Below are 21,695 nucleotides of genomic sequence, written 5' to 3' on the forward strand. Positions count from 1 at the left end.
CGAGAGGTGTGTGTGTGTGTGTGAGTCACAACAACATTGACGGTATCGGGAAGCCTTGTCAATCAGATAAATTAATTTGTGTATCTGTTTAAATTAAAGAGATGACATATTAAAAAACGTTCAGTGTCGCCCTCTTTTTTGGATTTAAAGAATTATACCTGAAATAACAGGGCATCCGTCTCACATACCCCCGGGGGCTAATCACGTGACCAGCATAGAACATCGATTTAACAAAAAAGGTGCCCTCTGGAAAATAGTTTATATGGAGAGCGAATTATCTCTGATGAAAACAAAATAATTAGATCCTATGCCACATCAAAAATAGAGCTACGTATTTTTTTTATACACGATAGTAAGCCTGTTTGGTTCAGACATGAAAACGACATCTTGAGAAATCCAGAACGTCGCATCAAAAATAGAGCTTCGTATTTTTTTGTATACGATAATAAGGTGGTTGTGTTGTTCAGCAGGTGTGTTTGGTTCAGTGGTTAATACATCAGGCTGGAGATCATGGGTTCTAATCCCGACATGTGACTAAAAATGTTCTTTTTCCAAATAAATACAATTGGTCGGTACCAACCGCAATTTTGAATCTGACAAAATAAGAAAAAAATACCGCCATTTTTCCAGGCGCACGCGGACAGAAAGTCTGGGTCGAGAGGTGCGAAATCCGGTCAAAAAAGCGCGAAAAATTGAAAACATTTACGGTGGCGGAAATTGGCGAAGCAGCATAATTTGTACACTAATGCGTTTGAAGCCACTTTGTGAAATCCTAAAGCAGTCGATGGAAGAAAATATCTTTAAATGTTTTTAAAATATTTTGAAAAAAAAAATCTAAAAGTCTAAGGTCCGTCTTCTTGGGAAACGTGGAAGAAAACTTCCAAAGGTGTCCCAAAAGTGAACAAAAAAAAAATTATTCTCCTCCTCCCCTTTTTTTTTCTACGTCAATTCTTAAAAATTTCCCATCATAGATTAGTTACTTCTGAAATATAAAATTTAATTTAATGTTGTTTTCTTTCTTTATAGATTCGATATCGGGTAATATATAGCGTACTTTTAGGGACGGGAGCACCAAAAAGTGCTTAGGGCCTTCAAACGTTTTAATCCGTCTCTGCTGGGAACGCAACCAGATAAACAATGAATATGTTTTTGAAGATGAGAGGGAATATAATGCTCAAAATGTAAAAGAGGTTTATATATATATTTATATATATAGCGACTAAATTGTTCGTGTTTTGCCATATTACAAGTACTATGGCGTGTGCAAATGTGAAAAGTTTTCGAGTCTCTCATTTTACTGGTGCTGCTACTAATACGTGATTCTGCACCAGACCGTTATGTTGGCTCTTGAACAAAAATAATTTGGTCACCCTTGCTTTATATGGTAACCCTTCTTCCAGATACTTAATTGACAACCCTGAGAATCGAAACTGCTTTTTTTTACCTCAGAATTGTTTTTGGTCCAGCCAGTTTGACGAGTAAAAAAGTATACAGTATAAAGTACAGCAGCGGAAAACCTGCTTGCACTATATGCACTCTCCCGGCGCGAGTAAACCATGCCCACTTTCGCAACCTAATGCAGAGGTCTTCAAACTTTTTCTGGTTGCGAGCACTGCCTGTACCAATCATCAAAAGAAGAGCACCCTTAGCTCGACCTACGAATGCATGAAATCAGAATGATTTCAGTCCTTGAATGCAATTAGTACAAGGTGTTCAATTGGAACGCTGATGAAGTGATCGCGAGCACGAAATCGTTCACGAGCATCGAACACTCTGGGCGGTTCATGGGAGCACTGTGGTGCTCGCGAGAAAGGGATTGAAGATACCTGCCCTAATGCATAATCGCCAGTAAAAGTGATAAATGTAATGAAACTCATCAAACTTACCGAGTCGACTGGTCCTTATGCATGTTTACCCATTAATCACATATACCGATGTATGTATAAGTCCATCAATATCTGTGAGACCTCAGATTCCTGCGCCTAGGAATCGATTGATTGCACATCGTTTTCGATTATGTTTTGCTTAAAACGTTTGATAATCAGAAAATTTCTTGGAGAAAATTGTTCGTTAATTTTTTTAAAATTTTTATGAAGTACAAAATTTTACTTTTCACTAACAACCGAGAAATGGTTTTGCGTTCCTGGTCTTTCGAAAATGGAAGTTCTCGGTATTTCTTCTGAATAGAACACAATCTCGCTATTTACAACTGTTTTTTAGGCCGATGCTACACGAGAATTACTTTCTTTCTTTCAAATCGAGCACAATTCCGGTCCATCGCCATGGGCAATTTCCTACCGAGTGAGTTGTGCCGAAAGTGTGTGTGTGTACCTATCAGTCTGTGTGAGTATATAGTGGCGTGTCTGATTTTTCAGTGCTGCCATCTATATTTCAGAAGTGAAGTGAGTGAAGTGGAATGATTGAATATTTGTAGCATTGTATGTCTGTTACTCTCTGTAGCGAGACTTTTCAACACAAGCGTTACTGGGTGCACTTGATTTTTCTTTTACGCTTTTGGGGGAGTGAAGAATAGGCTAAACTGGTGTTGCCAGATGAGCACACCACGAAAAATCGCGTAGCACTTTACGGACACGAGGTGTTTTTTCCATCTGTGGCTCCCTAATCACGGAACGAGTGTTGTACGTATTGGGCCCCCACGTACGTATATTGCCAATACTTCCTCTTCTTTGGAGGTGTTGATATTGCAGTCAGACTGGCACTCAAATGACGGAAGGAGGAAGATTACTGTCTGACCACGGAAAGGTGGCAGATGAAGACGTCATGAAAAGAGGGTTCATTCTTCAGAAGGGAGAACGAGGAAAAAAAATTCTTCCAGCGTTTCTGGCATCCAATCGCGGATATGATTTGCTGCCAATTCATTTTCAATAAACCAGTGTCATTTTTCTAGGGAAACTTGCGCATTCATATCTCGGGTTCATACAATTTGAAAATACAGTAGAGCCTCGATTATTTCAATTTTTTTTTTCAATTTCAAATTTATTTTACAATTTGTGTGAGTACATGTTATATGATAGAAATGGAAACCAAGGAGACGGTGTCCCATACTGGTTGTTGCAATGAATAGGTTTATAAAATACAGTACAGGGATATTATTTTCAGATATATGGTGGAAAAAAAAGGGGTGGAAAAACTATTCGGACTGTTAGGAAAGGGGATCACGGATAGTCGATAGGCACGGTTATCCTTTTCCTGTCAGCTATTCTGCATAGTTAGACTGACCATATTTCCTCGAGAGAAATACGGGAAATTGGGATTCCTAATACGGGAAAATACGGAATATCGCCAATTATCGCCAAAAATGATGCCAAAACAGAATAAAGTTGCCAAATATTGCTTAAATTACGGAAATATCACAATGGCGGGAAATGAAGCATTACTGCAAACTGCAGTGGATCAAAATGAATTCCACGATAAAAAAAAGCACGTTCACCAAGACAAATGTGGAAGATTAATATTTTTATTTATAGTTGCAATTATCATAATATAATTTATGAGTTGAAAAATAATTTCAAAATGCTTTTTGAACGTTGGTAGCCGAGAATTTTCTGGAAGAAATTAATTCTACCCCTCCAAGACTGGTGTGCCCTCTCCAAAGATCAATCCAGCGTACGCTCCTGCTCACGATCACCCGTTAGTTCAATAGAGTCCAGAAGCTAAACACACGATTCTAATAACATTAACCCTTTGCTGTCCAAAGGTTTTCCCCACACTTCGTTGGTATAGTTCGTACTTTATAACGCCTTCCCCGCAAAAGGGAAGGTATATCTTTGTATATCTTATGACGTTTGCTACGAATTCACAGGGACCTTCCTATTAACGTTGAGGGCCGTTCTAACAATTAAGTGCCGCGATTTCCAGGTGCGGTCTTATGTCGAGTCCACGTATACACATGACCGCAAAAGGTTAGCCCTTTAAGCAGCAATGGCAGACGAGACATCTCGTCTCTTATTTTAACACTGACAAGCCCAGATATTTTGTAAAAATAATTTCTTAATGGAAAATTTATCCCAGTACTACTTACGGGGTCACCTCTCAGTAGCAGGGTTAAGTTACTAATACCCCTTCATTTGCACCTGTTGAAAATCGGAAAAAACCTTAATTAAAAAAGATATGACATTTCGAAAGAGGGTTTAGTGATTTCTGATTGCCGCCTAATGAGTGAAATAACATATAAAGATTTATATACTTTGGTTATTTTTGTGCACGTTTTAGAATTATAATTTTTTACAGGAAAAAAATAGCTCAGCTCAAATGTGAAATTTTATTTCCACCGAGACGAGAGGAATCTGATTCCATATCGTAGTCGTACTGTAGTTCCGAATGACCTTGGCGTTGACCTTCGAAACGCGGTATTTATTGATAAACATTCACGTTCGTTTAACGAAGTCTGTTCCAGGCAATCTTCTTCGAGGACAAATAGCTACTTGACGAACGTGTCCTTCATGATGTAACAAAACACAACTAAAAGCGACAATTGCGAGTGAAAACATACTCCACACACAATCAACGAAACACATCGCCATGGAGATCTGATCACCAAAATGTAACAAATAAACGAGCATCTGTCTAATCGACTTATCAACCTATCTTCGTCGTGTATATCGTAAGTGTAACGGTTCCTTGTTGAATAGCAAAAAAAAAATGGATAAACTGATCGAAATTAGCGAAAAATAAGTCTATTGCTTCCATGTTTATAAAAAAGAAAGGTTCCGCTTCATTCGCAAGAATTATTCAAATTACAGAAGAGAAAAAATAATTTCAAAAACAAAGTTGCGTGTTCATTTCCCGGGGAAAATAATCGCATTTCCATAAAAAATAATCACAGTAATGAAAATGGCAATCTTCTCAGCTGGAGAGAAAAGGTCAGCAAAAAATAGGGTCACGGTAAAATCTCTATATTTACAGGGTGAAAATAATTACAAGCATTCAATAATTACACATGTGATTTCTTGTGAAAAACAAATATCGAAAAAAAGTTTTCCGTTTTGGGGTCGCACGAATTTTTAGTGAGTTGTAACGTTTTGAATTTTTGTGACGTGTCATTTTTCTAACGGTCAGTTATATGCCAAACACTCAACGGAAGTTAATCTCTTCCCAGCAAGGGGGGTTGCCACTTCTTGAAAATGAACTGAAATATTCAATCCCGTTAGAAGCCAATTTCGGCCTCCTTCTTTCACGATTAGCGTGAAATCTTCTCTCTATATATAGTGTGTGTTAACCTTGTTATTACGTGTTACTTTCGCTTACTATAATCGCAAATTTATCGCCAGATTTGTAAATTGTCGGCCAAATTAAATATATTTAATAACTTGAAAAACTGGTTTTGTTTCGTGATTTCTCTTAGGGTTTATGCAATTAATAACAGCTGCGAAAAGAAACGCCAAATCAAATGTTTGATGTACGTTCAATGAATTTCGTAGGATTATGAAGTGATGTAATCTATTTTTAAAGCGTTATAACTCTTCAATTATTGCTCATATCAAAAAAAAAAAAACTTTGAGCGCTTTGCCATATTAGTTTTTTCATAAAGAATCACGGCCTCATTGGCCACGTAATCATTGGCCTGTCTATAGTATCTAACATATATATGCTACGCGGCAAACATGATAAATCCGATTATTATGCGTAATCATCAAACCTATAAATTTGATTAAATTTCACTAAATTTATCAGTTTTGCCAGCGATTATGCGTAATACCCAAGTATCATTGGTAAATTTGATAAAAATAAAAAATATCACTTTATCCGGTGATTACGCATAATAGCCAAGCGTTGTCGGCATAAACATTACAAATCGTAGTAATTCATCAAATTTGCCAGTAAGTATGCATAATTATGCATTATTTAAAGAGGTATATTTGGTGACTATTTATCAAATTTACCAGGTACACTTGGGTATTATGTATACCACTCTGGTTTCCGATTCTGCGAGTCGTCACCGTCACGGATTGGTTAACCCCAAGAGTCGAACTGCTATAGCATTGTAGCTGCTTAAGCTAGGAGTGGTCAACAGTCTTTACGTGGCTTTGTGCAGCCCACAGTAAGTTGAAAAGATGTTGAGTTACTTGTTTTGATAATTTCATCAGCCGGAAAGACTTTCTAATTCGAATAATTTCTTTTTTTCACGCAAATAAAAACATTCAATGAACTTGAAAGTGCAGTTCATGAAATGCACAAGGGATACTGCCCAATTTTACAGTATGCATGTATAAGGTACTTGGAGTCCAATTACTGAAAACATATTGCAACTAATGAAACCACATTCTGTAAACATACATTTCAGACCTCCAGAATTCGATTACAGTACAAAAAAAAATTGAATTCTGAAAATACCCATCATGTGAAAAACTGACGCTGCATATCGTGCCGATCAACGTAATCAACCAATCAGCGAAAGATGGTTTTACGCTTCGAAAATGTCGGTTACAGGTGCAACCGGGTCGAGAAAGCACATCAAATGCGAACCACGAACACGTTGCAACTGCACTAATGAAAGCTGATTCTGAACAGAGATTCACGGCAGTGTTCGTGCAATAGCGCGACAACTCGATATGCCATATTCAACAGTGCGGAAAATCTTTCGAACGATGTTCCCTAACGCTCCTTTCACATGCTACGGATTCGTTCGTACAGGGGATTGGACATACGGAGATATTCCATTAGTGGCATGAGCAATTGGATCCACCACCATCCTAACTGAATAGTAACCTAGTCCATATTCCAAGGAATTTCTAACTGAAAGGTCACCGCCGGATAGAGCAATTGGATCCAGTCCAACCTTTACCCCTGCTATGTCCCCGTAGGGGATATAAGCTGGTTTGCCACAAAGGCATGGGTTGAGGTGGAAAAACACTAGCCAAAAACGAACCGGGCAAGTCGTCCGAATCGAGCCAACCGCAGCAGCACCCAGCCCAATCCAACCCTCCATCCTAACGACGCAAGTGAGTCCACTGAGCAATTAAATGGCAACTTTCACACGATACGGGCAAGTCGCCGTCGTGCTGCCGTTCACTGACCCAGACCGCACGGCTGCCGTACCTTTGTATTGATAGTTGACTATAGATATACTGCATACGAATACTATAGGTGCAGCGCCATCCACCGATTAAACTTTAACTGAAGTTGAAAAAAAAATTTGGGAGGGCGGTCACCAATAAAATTCTTGTCAAAAGGAGGGTGGGGGATCGTGCTTCAAAAAGTTTGAGCACCACTGATGTAAACTATTTCGTAGGCATTTTAGGTCTAATTAAAGACAAAAAATGTGTACTGCTTTCCAAAAAAAAAAAAAAAATTACAGTGAATATCAAACTATCTATATATAATCGACGTTACTTTGAAATACCACCAGTAGATGAAAAGTTAAATGGCACTGCCAATATCCTATGTCCACATTCCTGCGTATAACGCCATTCCTGCGTTTTCAATGGTGTCAAAACCATTTTCTAGGAGCATCTCACTTTTTTTTCTCGAATTAAAATTTTCCCACTGTTCGCTCCGTATATTTCACAATTTTATTAAATGTTCATCAATAATTGAATTTTATTTTCTTACATACTTGTAGAACTTGTTAAGACAAATCGAACGACGCCTCACATAAGGTGATAGAATTGCGGGATATGAAGTTATACTACTTTTTTCAATGTGTGAACATGAGGAATTTAGTATTTTATGTTTGCGACACTATTGTTCAAGTCCATGACGTTATACCGAGGTCAGACTCTTATAGTCAGATACACTAAATATTTTTATTCTTCTGCAACGAGATATTGAACGTTATCTTCTCACGTGTTGTCTTTGAAGTTGTTTTGATTGAAATCCCCTGATGTATATAATGTATATTATTGTCTTGAGAAGTTTTCAAACGAGTTTTCAAGACGTATTCACATCCGAATTCGGCCACCTTTGAAGTCACGCTATCTGAAACCGCCACCCGCACTAAAGTATAAAGTACATATATACAGCCTCCGGTTTTTTTTTCATAAACTGACAATGATTCCTGATTTCTCGGAATAAAACAGCAACACATGATCTTGATATGAAGTCTATGCACCACCCATTCTGGTAGGAAAAAAATACAGTAATTATAATACTTCCCACCGTAAAATAGAGTACAGAAGTAGACGTTTTATATAAGTTCAAAGGGTGTGGCAAACTAAGTTTGATTTATGAATAAAATGTGTCGTTATTTTTGAATATGAGGGGGGGGGGGGTTAAAGTCAGAGGGGGTGTAAGTAGATTCAAGTGACACAGCAGAAATCAGTAAACCCCCTTCAAAGTATCGTATCGGTCTTAATAAATTGGATTTTCTTCCGATTTTCAGCAGGTGCAAACTGTTTTCAGGGGAGATAGGTTAAAATGTTTTTTGAGCAATCATCTTCATAAAATACTAGCTATAATACCCGGCGCTGCCCGGGTTTTCTTCAATGAGGGTTTTCGGATCACGTAATATCTCCATTTTTCTTTGCGGGACATGCACACCGTGTCCAAGTTAACCAATATGGCAACTTCTTGCGCGACTAATGAAATAAATAAATCTAGATTCAAAGAAACGTAGAAATGAATATTTTTCTTTTTAAAAGGCCGCTAGGCATGTCGATTCCCCCCCCCCCCGCGAACTTCAAGTTATCCATCTGCCTGATTCTGCTTCAAAAAATGCTTAATTAAAGCTGTGGAGTTTGGGCGATTTATTTTTTACGGGCCCATAATTCATTTTAAAACATCTTAAAGTACATGTGAATTTTATGCAGTTGAATATTAAAAGACAATATGAAGACATTACATTAATTTTCATGCTTGAGAAGATATAAATAAAAAGTTTAAATCAATGTTATTTCATGGATATCAAACTCAAAAGTAGGTCCGGCTAATTAGTGCATATTTAATTTTTTGGGCTTCGTATCCTAAGCGAACTCAATACTTCAAAAAGCGGGAATTCAATACAATTTTTAAAATTATTGATTTGGCAGGAAACCCCACTAAATTCCCACATTTCTACAGTAAAATTGGCAATTTCAACACCGATTTCTATGGGGATTATCCCTCGAAGTGATGCTGATGATGATTCTAACGACTATTGAAAAAGTGGCAAACCATTACAAAGGCATAAATATACTGGCAGCATTAAAGAAGTGACAAACCATTGTAAAGGCATATACACATCTGAAACGCATTGCTAGGGAACCACGGTAACCAATGTAAACGTTCGGAAAGTGATTGTTGAGGTCCAAAAACCATTGTTGCCCGACAGTTTTTCGCTCATTTGGGGCATTTACCCTGCTCGGACGAAATTTTAAAGTAGTCTATCGTTCAAGTCGGGTCCCATTTGGTATATACGCAAAATTTCGTAACGATCGATCTAAAATAGTAGATTTGTATAGAGAACATACACACACCCACACAGAAAATCAATTTTATATACAGGTATATAGATCTGGGCTTTTATAATATACTTGGTGATTCTAAAATAAGACGCGTTTAAGGGGGCGAGATATCTCGTGAGTGCCGCTTAAAGGATTACTCTTCAGTTTGAGAAGCAGATTTTACTAGAATTGTTTTCATTGAGTCCCATGCTAAAAATGTTCGATTTCGCAATCTAGTGGCAAACTATTGAAGCTGAGACATTGTTCTTTTTTTTTCATTCAACAGTTTAATCACTTCTAGATTGTATTTCTCGACCTGGTCAGAAGTGTTGAAAATGTGGCTTACACCAATTTGACCCCCTCCTATGATTGCTAAGTCTCACTGTTTGCACACATCGTCACCGAGTTATGCCTTTTCCGCCGGACTCATATCAAGCGATTCAGAAATCTATAGTTATAAATAGGCAAATCACACATTTCATAAATTTTTGTTATCATCACCCCTCCTCCCACTTTTCCTTTTAATCAATAAAATATGACTGGGTATGGGGAAGACGAAGGGGACGGGAGATAGCCATAAAAGAGAGGATATGTTGTAAATGGCGTCTCTCCAGTAGATGATATTTATTGATTAGCAAACCGAAACTGACACTTGGCGTGGGAAGAGTTTCGATGAATATTAGTGACAGATGTTCCGCTTCATCCAAACTGTTTCCAACAACGAAAGGGAAAAATATATCGATTGTTTTTCCCCTTTGTATTGTCACCATTTTACTCGATTATTGTTAAAGTTGTTGTTGGTATTGTTATACTAGAGAACGAAAAGGCGGCTCAAATTAGATCTTGGCCGGAGTTTTACTTTTGTCCATCGTAAGCGAGATTGGTAAGATATGCTCTAAAAAGTTTACATCAGTTACTTATGTCGTCGTGCTGGATAATTCGAAACGTGCATTTGACTAGCAATCGAAATATTGATTCCGCGTTCCATATTTAAATAAATATATCGAATGAATATCTCATGATTTAAAAAAATGCGTTCCCGGGAGAAAAAAAAGAGACTCGCCTGAACCAACTGGAAGAACTGTGAGGACTTGGCTATCGGATCAGTGACAGCTGTACAGGCAGCTCCAAATAACATCACTTTCGGTGGCTTCTTGGACAACATGTCGAAAAACGCTTTCATTCCCACGGCGGCGTCGCACTGGAACGAGACAAAAAACATAGCGATATACATAACAATGCACTTTCATAATATTCAAACATTTGAAGCGTTCAGTGAACTTTCGTTCACCAGTTCGCTGCAAGTTTCCGAACTTGAAAAATGATATCAAGGCCTCTTTAGCCGCCTGGCAGTCGAGTGATTAGGGAGCTAGCCTCTGACTGTGCACGTCTGGGTTCGAATCCCGGCTCGGGTATGGATGTCTACCAACAAATTCCCTGGACAGATCATAAAGATATCTTGGGCATACGTGAGGATCACGTTAATTCTGATACACATTACCAGCTAAAAACGTTTTACTAACATTATCAAGTACAATTGTACAAATAAATGAATACTTTGCAGATTAAAAGAGAGCAGAATATCAAAGGCATATAAAAAATAATTATTTTAAAACGCTCCTAGAATCCTATTTCCTTCTCCTTTGCGTGGTAAAAATTAAAGCTCACGGTTGAACGGACTAAACAGTATGCACAAATTAAGATACATCCGTATGTATTCGATAAACATTTTTTCCAGCTTTTCATGTCAAAGTAGGTAGATATTTTCCTTATTTATGTAATTTTTGATCCCTGCGAAAGTTTTAAACGTTTCTCTTTGCGACGTTTTGATAAAAATTACGTTAAATAATATAAATAAAATAAGTATCTCGGTCAACAAGAGGAAGTGAATTCTGAGCTACCTCGAATACTAGAATCCTCTGTTAATAGTGACAATCCTTGAATATTTGTAAAAAGAAAAATTAATTCATGCCCAAACACACAAAAGCAAAGCAGTTATCAATTAAGTATGTACTGCGGACACACAATGATAGTCCCTTACTAATAACGGGTCGCACTGCGCTTGCAAAAAATGTATGTGGCCGCTCAAACTTCAAATAGCCACATGCTATCAGAAAAAATGCTGTACCTATGCGGCGCACAGCTTTTACCCTCTCACATGTAGGGTTCGTGATAACACAGTTTCGGTTTCAGTGAATGCAAGATAGTTTTGTTCTCTATTAAGATTTTGCTTGCCGCCGCTAGGTCGGCCAAATGAGCTTCGTTTATATCAGCAAGGGACCCCCAGGTGGGCCCTCTGTGGTCTGCTTGTCTCGTTTAGTAAGAAGAAACCGTATGCAAATATGCGTCACAGTGAATAAAAGACGTGTACGTCAGCACTGGAAGTTATTCCAGCTTGCAAATATTTTAACAGTTTTAACGTACGGGATAATGGCGCACTTTAGTAATACTGAGTCCGCGCCTTTTATTCACAGTGATGCAGATTTTCATACGGTTTCTTCTTCTTCCCCAGGTTACATTTGCATACATGGTGTTCTTTTTCTTCCGATAAATTTCAACAGGAATGCCGTTTTCACGTTTGCGGAACGGCTGTTTCGAAACGCGCTAGCGAGTTTGCGTTTCATGTTAGACCATGCATTCTTTGATGACAATTGTTTGTATTGGTGTGTACTATCACTTCTCAAAGTTTTTCTCATCTTTTCTGAATCACCCTGTATATAACAATAATGAAATGATGGAATGGAATCCATCAAAATTGTGAAATGTCTTCAGCAGTGAAATTCAAAATTTTTAGGTGAAAATTTTTCATTGTATCGAATGTAATTTAAACTCAGCAGACAACTGGTTAGGAAATTTCTCGACTAATACAGATGAATTCAAATGATGAGGGATAACGTTTGGAGATAAATAAAACTTAAAATAGACTCTTTTACGTATAAATTTGCGGATGCGTCCACGAAAGCCTATCCGAATTTCTCAGTATTGCTTTACGCGCGTAATTGATGTAGAGTAAAAATATTAAGTTTCGATGAATGATTCCTGTTTTCCTTTTTAGTTTCTGTAATAATATAATACTTAAATGTAGTGTACCTTTTACACATTGGATTAGAATGTAAACATACATTTAAGAAAAAGCAGCAATTATTTTCCTTCACACTTTATTTCCCTTGGGGTGGTACCCCCTTCCGTATCTCCAGCCACGTTAGCGTTCCAGTCAGAATCGACATAATTGAAGTTATTTGTCGTATAAATTATAAATTTTAGCATTAAAATATACAGAGAGAAATTGTGACTAGTTTTATAGGAAAAATTAATTTTCAAGAATAATTTCACTCCTCTCCAAAATTTTGAGGGGAAGAGGTAATTTTGTAAAGAGAGGAATATTTTTTTCAATGAGAAACAGAGAAATAACTCTATTTCTCTGGTCAAAGTCCAATATAACGGTCAGCTGGAACATCGTGTATTAGCCGTACCAGTAAAATGAGAGAGATCAGGAAAACTGACATTTGTACACTCCATAACTTCAAAATTTCATTGTTTATCTGGTTGCGTTCCTAGCCCCATGTAATGCATAGAAAATTAGTTTCTTCTGCAAATTATTTCATCAAATCTATCCATAGTTTTAATTTCTCTCACAAATCAAACATTAGATCCAATTGTTTTTACAATTATTATTTTGGCAAAGTAGGCAATTTGTCAAACGAGGTGGCAGAAAACATAGGAAAACAAAATGTCCACGTGTCAAGTTTTATGAGCAATTTACGTGTTTGAAAGGAGTACGGTGATAACCAGGACGCGTAATTACTATCCCTACTTTCTTAGTAATATAAGGGGCATTAGCGCGCCGGTGATTAGTTATTACGAGCAAGAAAAGTAACAAAACATCACTGGGTGGAGTTTTCGGGGCAACTGAATTTCAAAGTTTACTAACGAAAAATGTGATAACATTTTTTAAAGAATCAAAAACTAATAGGGGAATATCTCCTTTATGTGAGTATCATAAAGGAGATACTCAAGAAGGTCGTATAAACGGTATCCACTGCATTCCTATAGTTCCATCCAGAGCCTTAAGTAGGTAGGTGCAGCAGGTATACCCGCACAAGGCCCAGAAGGGGCCTGAATGCAAATTCTTGCACAGGACACAGGAATGGTTAGTTACAGCACTGGTTCCACCTATGTTGGTGATATAGGGGAAGTTTTAATACAAAAAGAGAAAGGAAATTTAATCTATTCACAGAGATATCAAAAAAGAAAGGAGTTGTCCAAGTAAAGAATGTAGAAAAATTTTGTAGCTCAGAGCACGGCGATATCCATCTTGACCGCACAGCACACAGGTAACTAAGAGCGCGACACCCCAGCTTGAGGGCCTAAGACGATTCCGATAAAAAAAAATTTCCACAAGAAATTCAATATTGAGAGTCCCGTGTAGAATCTTATCGGATAGCCCTGTTGCTAGATGTTTATACCATGACTTGATACCGTACCGGGGCTGGGAGGATAGGGTATTTTCCAGTGAAAAACCAAGAAATTAAACCCCTTCCCTGAGAAAATCCTGTGTATGCCGATTTAATTCGGTATCGTAGTCATTTAGAAGCTTCTTGTATAGATATATCTATTACTTTTCATGTTTAGAATTCGCAAATAGAGAACTTGAGCAGGAATGTTTTCATTACGACGGATACCTGAGGTTGACCTAGTTCAATACGGAGGAGATAACCGTAAATATATTTGGGCAGGGCAAAAAAACTTTCTAAAAAAAGTGAAAAAATATGTTAAAAGTCATCTAAAAATCTTGATGCCCAAAATACTGGTGCCGCGTAAGAGAGAACTGATAGAACTAACGCATGAAAGAGTTCCCACACACAATGCAACTTTCACTGAACAAACCTTTGTGAAAATCAGCCAGGAACGTTTGACCGCTGCCTTGGCTTTTGCTGCAAATACACTTTTTGCAGTGGCAAATGAACCAAATCAAAAACATTGAACCCCAAATATACGCGTAATTTGACACCACTTCCAGCTTTTCGCTCCTGTAGAACCAACGCTCGTGTTTTGTCAAGCGTTCACCGCGTCTACAAACCATAACCTTTGTTTTGCTCGTATTAATTGACAGATGAAAGTCCAAACAAAAGGTGCTCAAAATATCAATTTTCTTCTGCAAGTTCACGGATGAATCTGCAAGTATGACCAGCGAACAGACTGCACCAGACATCAGCGAACAGTAACGTATGTACGGATGTGTCTCTATAGAGTTGGACAGAGGCAATAGTTGATTTATTTAGTCGGTCAATAAGTTCAATAATGTACAATGAAAACAACTTTGGGCTCAACAGACCCTTCTTGACATCAATGTGATCCGTCAAACCAGATTCGGTTCTCACGAGTAACTGGGCCTTTTTATAAATATATTTAATCAGGTTGACAAAGCAGGTACTCAGACCGAGCCATATAATAACCAGCACATAAACTAAGATACCAAGATTGAAACTACCAAAAGCATTTTCGAAATGCACAAAAATTAAAAAAACAAACGACCACGACGTTTCGATAGTTTCTCTTATATCAAATAGTTAAGGACGAGAAAATATTTGTTCGGTACACTATATTTTTTTCTAAAGCCTGCTTGTTCTTCGGGCAAAATATTTTGTTCGTATAGCCAAACGGTTATTTAAAATCCAAGTGCATGACTTAAAAACTCAAGAAACTAAAGAAATTGGTCTAAAATTAATAGGGAGACAAGGATCGCCTTTTCTTAAAAATATGAAGAATTATCACTTCTACCCATTCTTCCGGAATATTTGAATTTGCAAGGAAATTATTAAAAATTTAAATTAGAGTATATATTTTTATATCGGCAAGGGTATATCTTTCAGAAACTCATTTATGATTAGATCGTTATCATGAGCTTTACCATTTTCCAGACCATATTTAGGACTATGTATCTCACTCATAGAGATCCGATCGTCGAGTTCATTAACTGAAATTTTATTGGGAATAGCATATATAGCAGGGGTTGAGCATCTAAAGGCGCGTATACACTAGCGCGCGGATCGTGCAATGCAAGCGTTCGCAATCGGTTGTTAAGTAATTTGTACGGTGTTGCGAACGATTAACGAATCATTCTTGATCTGTTTGAACTGATTCAATAGGAGTCGGTTTTTTCGACGAACACAAAGGAATTCTTCCTTCTAGTTTGGACTGAGTCGTTATCGGTTTGCGTGTTTGTACGTAGAGCCTTCATTTTTTTCCCTCGTCTTATTTCGCGAAAGTCATTTAATTTAATAGTCATAATAAATAAAATTCGTCCTTTTTAATAGCCATTTAAATTCGTTTATCGTATCATGTTCCTCAATAGTTGTTACTGCCACTCAAAACCTACAGATGGCGTTGAAACAGCTCTCGGATGGGGCCATCGTTGATGATGATGATTCGTTTCGGAAATCGTACCCACTGAATGCATTGCGAACGCTTGGGAATGCTTGCATTGTACGATCCGCAAGCTAGTGTACACGCGCCTTAACTTAAATGTTGATTTGAAAAGCTCGTACCAAACATCTATTGGGATGTCGTTAAAAAAAGATCGGTTCTTGTTTTTATTTCTCGATAATATTGACCAAAATGTCTTAGAATCCCTGCTAGCGTGCGTGCGCGCACACACAAACACAGTGCATCATTTTTACTTTCTTAAAATATTCAGATTTCGCCTTCCGACATACTTTTATAATTGTTTTTGGAATGTCTAAAAATTTCTGTCAATTCACAGGAATATTTGTTTTAGTCTACGCAGCAATTAACGAAGCTCGGTCCTAGCTGAGCGGCTGTCAGCATTAAACCAATCATTGTGCAAAACATGCGCTTTGGGCAGTGGAAATACAATTGTACTTGTCATGCCTGTCTGCGCAGCCGAGTCCACCAAAGCGTTGAAAAAAAACAGAAGGATTTGATATTAGATCTGAATAGTTTAAATCATTTAAGAATCCGTTAAGATTTGAGATACATATTCAGATCTCCGATCTTCGTTCCACTCCACCTTTGTCCCAGATGTTTTCAACTTTTTTTCCTTACTGTCAGCATTAATAGAATGAAAAACTGCCCAGACAGGCATATGATTAGACGCGAGGGAATCACCTACTGAATGAATGAACGCCAGAACTTTGCCACTGGACTTATCCCGTTGCCGAGATCTCTTCCAGCCCAGCTTCGTGGCAGAGTCTGGAACACTTTATTTTGTGTCAAAAAAAAAACAAAAAAAAAACGTACAAACTTTTTTACAACATATTTTCCCCGGACAATTGGGTACTGTCGCGATTAACAAATTTTGTGGTGATTGCAGACGAGATGGGATTAGGAGTTGGAGAAGTTTCGGGGTTTAGTTAAGATGAATGTACACATATTAGGATGGAGGTATGTTTTAAAAGCTCAATTGCTTTTAAAACATACCTCCATCCTAATATGTGAATATGGGAATCACCTACTGCAAAATCAACTAAAAGTAATTTAGATAAAGATCTTCAGAAATAAAGGACATATCTATATGACACTAGCACCATTAAAACTCAGAAATGTTAAGGTACGTCCACACTCAGCAATAAGTTGAGCAACAAGCTTTGTATATGAATGTCGCGACGTGTTCTGCAACTTTGAAAAGTTGAGCAACAAAACGCAGAACACGTCCACAAAACTTATATAAAAAGTAACGCAGCACGTGTTGAGCAACATGTTGCTGTTGCTAAACTTGTTGGTGAGTGTGGACGTACCTTAAAGTTGCCGTTAGAATCAGATGGTGTCGATCCGTTCACTAATACAAGGTTATTTGAAATCGCGAAATCAAGCAATAAATTACCTCGCCTATTTGAATATTCATCCATCGATTTGTGGTAAATGATTTCATCCGATTCCAGCATTGGATAGTGTAGTCTATTTCCCACTCTTGCATTCACATCACCAAGCAAAATTGCATGTTCATAATTTTCACTAATTTCAGAGAAGGTACTCTTTAAAGGAAATCTTTAAAAAATGAATCATATTCACCTTTCGGAGGGAAATAACAATTACCAATAATAATTTTAAGATTATTGACGTCATTTATCTCAACGATCAAAGAAAACCTTGTTTGGAGGAGAATTAGTTTTTTTAATCAGTTTTCAATACTAATAATGGACCTTATATGACATGAAATTATTAGAGTCCTTATTATATACAAATGCATATGTGCACATGCATTTGCATATTTTGGCTTTTTTAGCATTAATGCACAAAATCAAAGAATTTTCAGAATATTAGAAGTCACCAACGAATAAGGCAAATACACAAAAAATACAAAACTCCTAATGCATTTCGACCCACAGTGGGTGTCGTCTTCAGAGGAAAAAATATTTAACCACTAATCACACACGCTGACCGAGGATCCCACTTGGGTTGAATGCCAAATCTCAACTCTCAGTTGTTCAGCGGAATAAAGTTCGTCTATTCACTTCAAACGTCGTGGTCAGAATGAAGCTGCGAGCCTGCATGTGATACTAATGCAGCGTCCTCACTGGACGCTTGCGGAATGGAGCTACCAGATTGGTCTATTCGAATTTTCTTAGAATTCCCGCTCGTAACGAATTTAACCATGGCATTGCGAGACTGGTAATGTAGATTTATTATCCTTTACTAATATTGAAAGCCGCGGATATACACTCATGTCCATAAATTAAGGATAATTCAGAATCACACGGAAATCGAAGTCTAAAGTAAAAATTTCACCTGTAGAATTATCACACGCATCTGCAAGAATGATATGCAAATTTCAGGAAGCCACCAGATGATGCCGATAGTACGTCACAATGACGAGAGTGTAAGAGGGGGGGGGGGTATATAAGGAATGGTGGCAAAGAAGTGAAATTGTTCACAAGAGTTCTGTAAGGCGCTCAGTGCCATAAGCGAATGCCCACAGAGGAAGCATGTGGATGATTTTTTACGTGGTAGAATTATCGGCCACCTGGAATGTGGGCGTACTCAGATGGAAGTATCCGAGGAACTTGGAATTGCCCAAAGTGTCATCTCTAGGCTTTGGCAACGATTCCAAGATAACGGAAATGGCAGTAGACGTTACAGTACAGGTCGCACCCGAGTTACAACGCCGAATGAAGACCGGTATTTGGCAGTAACTGCCAAAAGAAGCAGACGGAGCACAGCACCCGACCTGTCTCGTCAGCTATCTGCAGCCACGGGTACCACAGTTTCAAGGCAAACCGTGTACAGACGTTTGGGAGATATCGGTCTATATGCTCGCAGGCCTGTCAGATGTGTTCCGCTCACGGCAACTCACTGTTGGCAGCGATTAGCCTGGAGTAGAGAACATGCAACGTGGACATCGTCACAGTGGGCTTGTGTGATGTTTTCCGACGAGTCCAGGTTTAGCTTGCAGTCTGATTCACGTCGGACTTTCATATGGAGAACGCCAGGCACCCGTTACCACCAAGACAACATCATTGAACGACACCGTTACGGTGGTGCAGCATTGCTCGTTTGGGGTGGAATTATACCGGGTTCCAGAACAGATCTGCATGTTCAAACCGGAACCATGAAAGCCTAAATTTATCGGGACATCATTCTGGAACAACATGTACGTTTGTTTAGGGGTGCCATGGGCGTAGAATTTGTGTTTATGGATGACAACGCCCATCCTCACCGAGAAACATCGTAAACGAATGCCTTGAATCTGAGGATATAACCCGTATGGAATGGCCAGCATTCTCACCTGACTTGAACCACCTCCTACATGTGTACCGGAACTTCGGAGAGCATTGCTTGCTGAGTGGAGTGATCTTTCCCAAGATCAGATCGATAATTTGATACTCAGCATGCCTAGGCGTTGTACGGACTGTATTTCATCGCATGGGAGACATACAATGTATCTACCATCATACCAACCATGTAATAGTAAGTTTTTGTAAAGGAGATATTTTTTACAATTGCTCCAGGGAGCAAAAATCGTAGTTTTTATGAATGGTATCATACATACACCATCGTTTTTTTGTTTATCTTTTTGTTTAATAAATGGGCTTTATGAATAAGTAACGTTTGTTTTTTTTCTGAACCTTTATTTGCCGGAGCTGGCATTATCCTCAATTTATGGACATGAGTGTAAGTGCCATCGTAAAAACCTAAATCAACTGTGGATTTGACTTTGTGAAGAACTCTCACTTCCTGAAAAACTTGAATCTATGGTCCTCTTGCCAATAATGAGCGGCGATGGTCGATTTTTCACATTCCTGATTCTTAACACAGCAAATGTGCTCATTTAACAACTTCCCGTACGAGAAGCTGGCGATAAATTTGAATGATCTGTATTAGACGTATAGGCGATAAATGTGGTGGCCTGGTACCCACGTGAATAAAGGAAAAGAAATTAAAGAAAGAAACAAGGGTGGCATCCGGTGCCTATGTTGCCAATAGGGAATCGCGGTTTGGGTTGGAGGGTATGCCAAAGATGGAAAAATGTTGTGACTTTTTTTCCCCTGCTCTGTTGTACTTGCATTTTCTTGTTTCAAGTATTCTAACAGTGTGTAAATCAAAATGTATGCTTGGTAAATATTTTAACTCAGCACATATTTTTCTGAATAAACAATCTCTCAAAATTTGCTAAATGCACGCGACATATATATATATATATATCTGATAGTTTTTGAGGGAAAAAAAATTCTTCTCATACGTACAGAATCAATATTCACTCATCTCTACAAAGACGGTAAATTGGCGGAGGGGAGAGGGTGCCGTGGAGAACGAGGAAGAAAAAATTGAGAACAGGGGGAACACTCACAATGCACGCACGCAACTTTGTTTCGTAGGGTTGCTTCGCGTTGAGGTAAAAAAGAGGTTGAAGAAATAGTCACACAGTTTGAAGGAATTCATTCCTCTAGCATTTCGACGCAATATTACGTCTCTGATCGTAAAGAGGTTAATCTTGCTTTTATGGGTCTCCTTGTCTGTCCTGTATAACCAAGAGGGCAATCACCACATGGGAGGTAATAAATGATCCATTGTTTATTCTGTGGTATAGCATTTGTAGGTGCCATGAAACCGAAGTTTTTTAGTAGTCACACCTATGGTTGTTAGGTTTGTGCCGCTGCGATCGTCACAAAAAAGTGCGCGCTTCTGTGTGTGTGTGTGGGGGGGGGGTGGTACTGTGACGATCGCAGGGCCACAGGTTAAACTTTTTGAGAATGGGTTTGATCTTCAGTGAGAGTATTGAGTCGTAGGGTATGATTACACTTTCTTTGAGTGCCCTATCTGCAATGTTTACTAAAGTGGTTCCTCGTGCCGGTTTCAAGAGTTATTATATTACTTATTTCGTCAACGATCTTGGCGTTGATCCCGTCATTCGCAATTGCTCGGATGAAAGAAAGTGTAGTCTCTCGAGAATTGAGATTTGGCATTAAACTCAAGTGGGATCCTCGGTCAGAGCGATTAGTGGTTAAATATTTTTTCCTCTGAAGATGACACCTACTGTGTGTCGAAATGCATTAGGAGTTTTTGTATTTTTCATGTATTCACCTTATTCGTTGGTGACTTCTTAATATTCTTGGGAGAAGTTGATCTACTCTTAGATTTTCGGAATAAGTGCATATTTTTTAAGGTTTATTTAAGCGCTCAGTCACTTTTTTAATAGTTTTCAAATAAATATCGCTCATATTTTTTTCATAGCATCGGGTTTTTTTTCCCGGAGGTGGGAGGTGAGATGTTTGTAATACTTTATTTTCCAAATATCTACCGTTTCATTGTAACACTGGTTCCAGAGATATGTCAAAACTGTTAAATTTTTTTTATTAGAAATAGTGTTGAAATTTGTTTATCATTGGTTATATTGTTACTGAACAGTTACAACTTACTAGAAATTCAAAATGCGTAAATGAAGAATATGTAGAAGTTTAGGCGTGAATCCCCTCCCAAAGAGCCGAACGATATGGGGGGGGGGGGGGAGGGGGAATTGGTCTTTCCCGTGAAATACGTTATCATCCAACAAATCGCCCCCTCCTGACACATTTTCTTCGATCCGCGCTTGTAGAAGTTATTTGTATATGCAGTATAGACTATAGATATGGTGAGGATACCTTTTCTGTAAATTAATATGCACTAAGAAATAGAAAATATGAATTTTAATAACATAGCCTTTGCATGCTGATTTTTTTTAACGCATATTTTCCCATTTTTGGTACATATTTCAGAATTTTTACAAGATTTTTAAGTGCATATTTTGGATACTTTTTTAGTGCATATAATTCGGGCTGTACAAATTATAAACCCAGATAAAGATAAATCTTTCAACAG

General features: G+C 38.1%; 1 protein-coding gene across 3 annotated transcripts in view; it reads right to left on the reverse strand.

Moving 5' to 3' along the window:
* Positions 1-21,695, reverse strand: part of GABA-B-R2 (gamma-aminobutyric acid type B receptor subunit 2) — a 159,095-nt gene that overhangs the window by 92,299 nt on the left and 45,101 nt on the right. For all 3 annotated transcript variants that reach the window (XM_089244337.1, XM_089244338.1, XM_089244335.1), the window contains exon 2: positions 10,444-10,581. In XM_089244337.1, the coding sequence (XP_089100463.1) occupies positions 10,444-10,581 (138 nt within the window). The remainder of the gene's footprint in view (positions 1-10,443; positions 10,582-21,695) is intronic.

The sequence above is a fragment of the Pholcus phalangioides genome, unplaced genomic scaffold, assembly GCF_987345545.1.
Source record: "Pholcus phalangioides strain wild (caught in Gottingen) unplaced genomic scaffold, Ppha-v1.0 ptg000015l_1, whole genome shotgun sequence".
Classification (NCBI taxonomy): Eukaryota; Metazoa; Arthropoda; class Arachnida; order Araneae; family Pholcidae; genus Pholcus; species Pholcus phalangioides.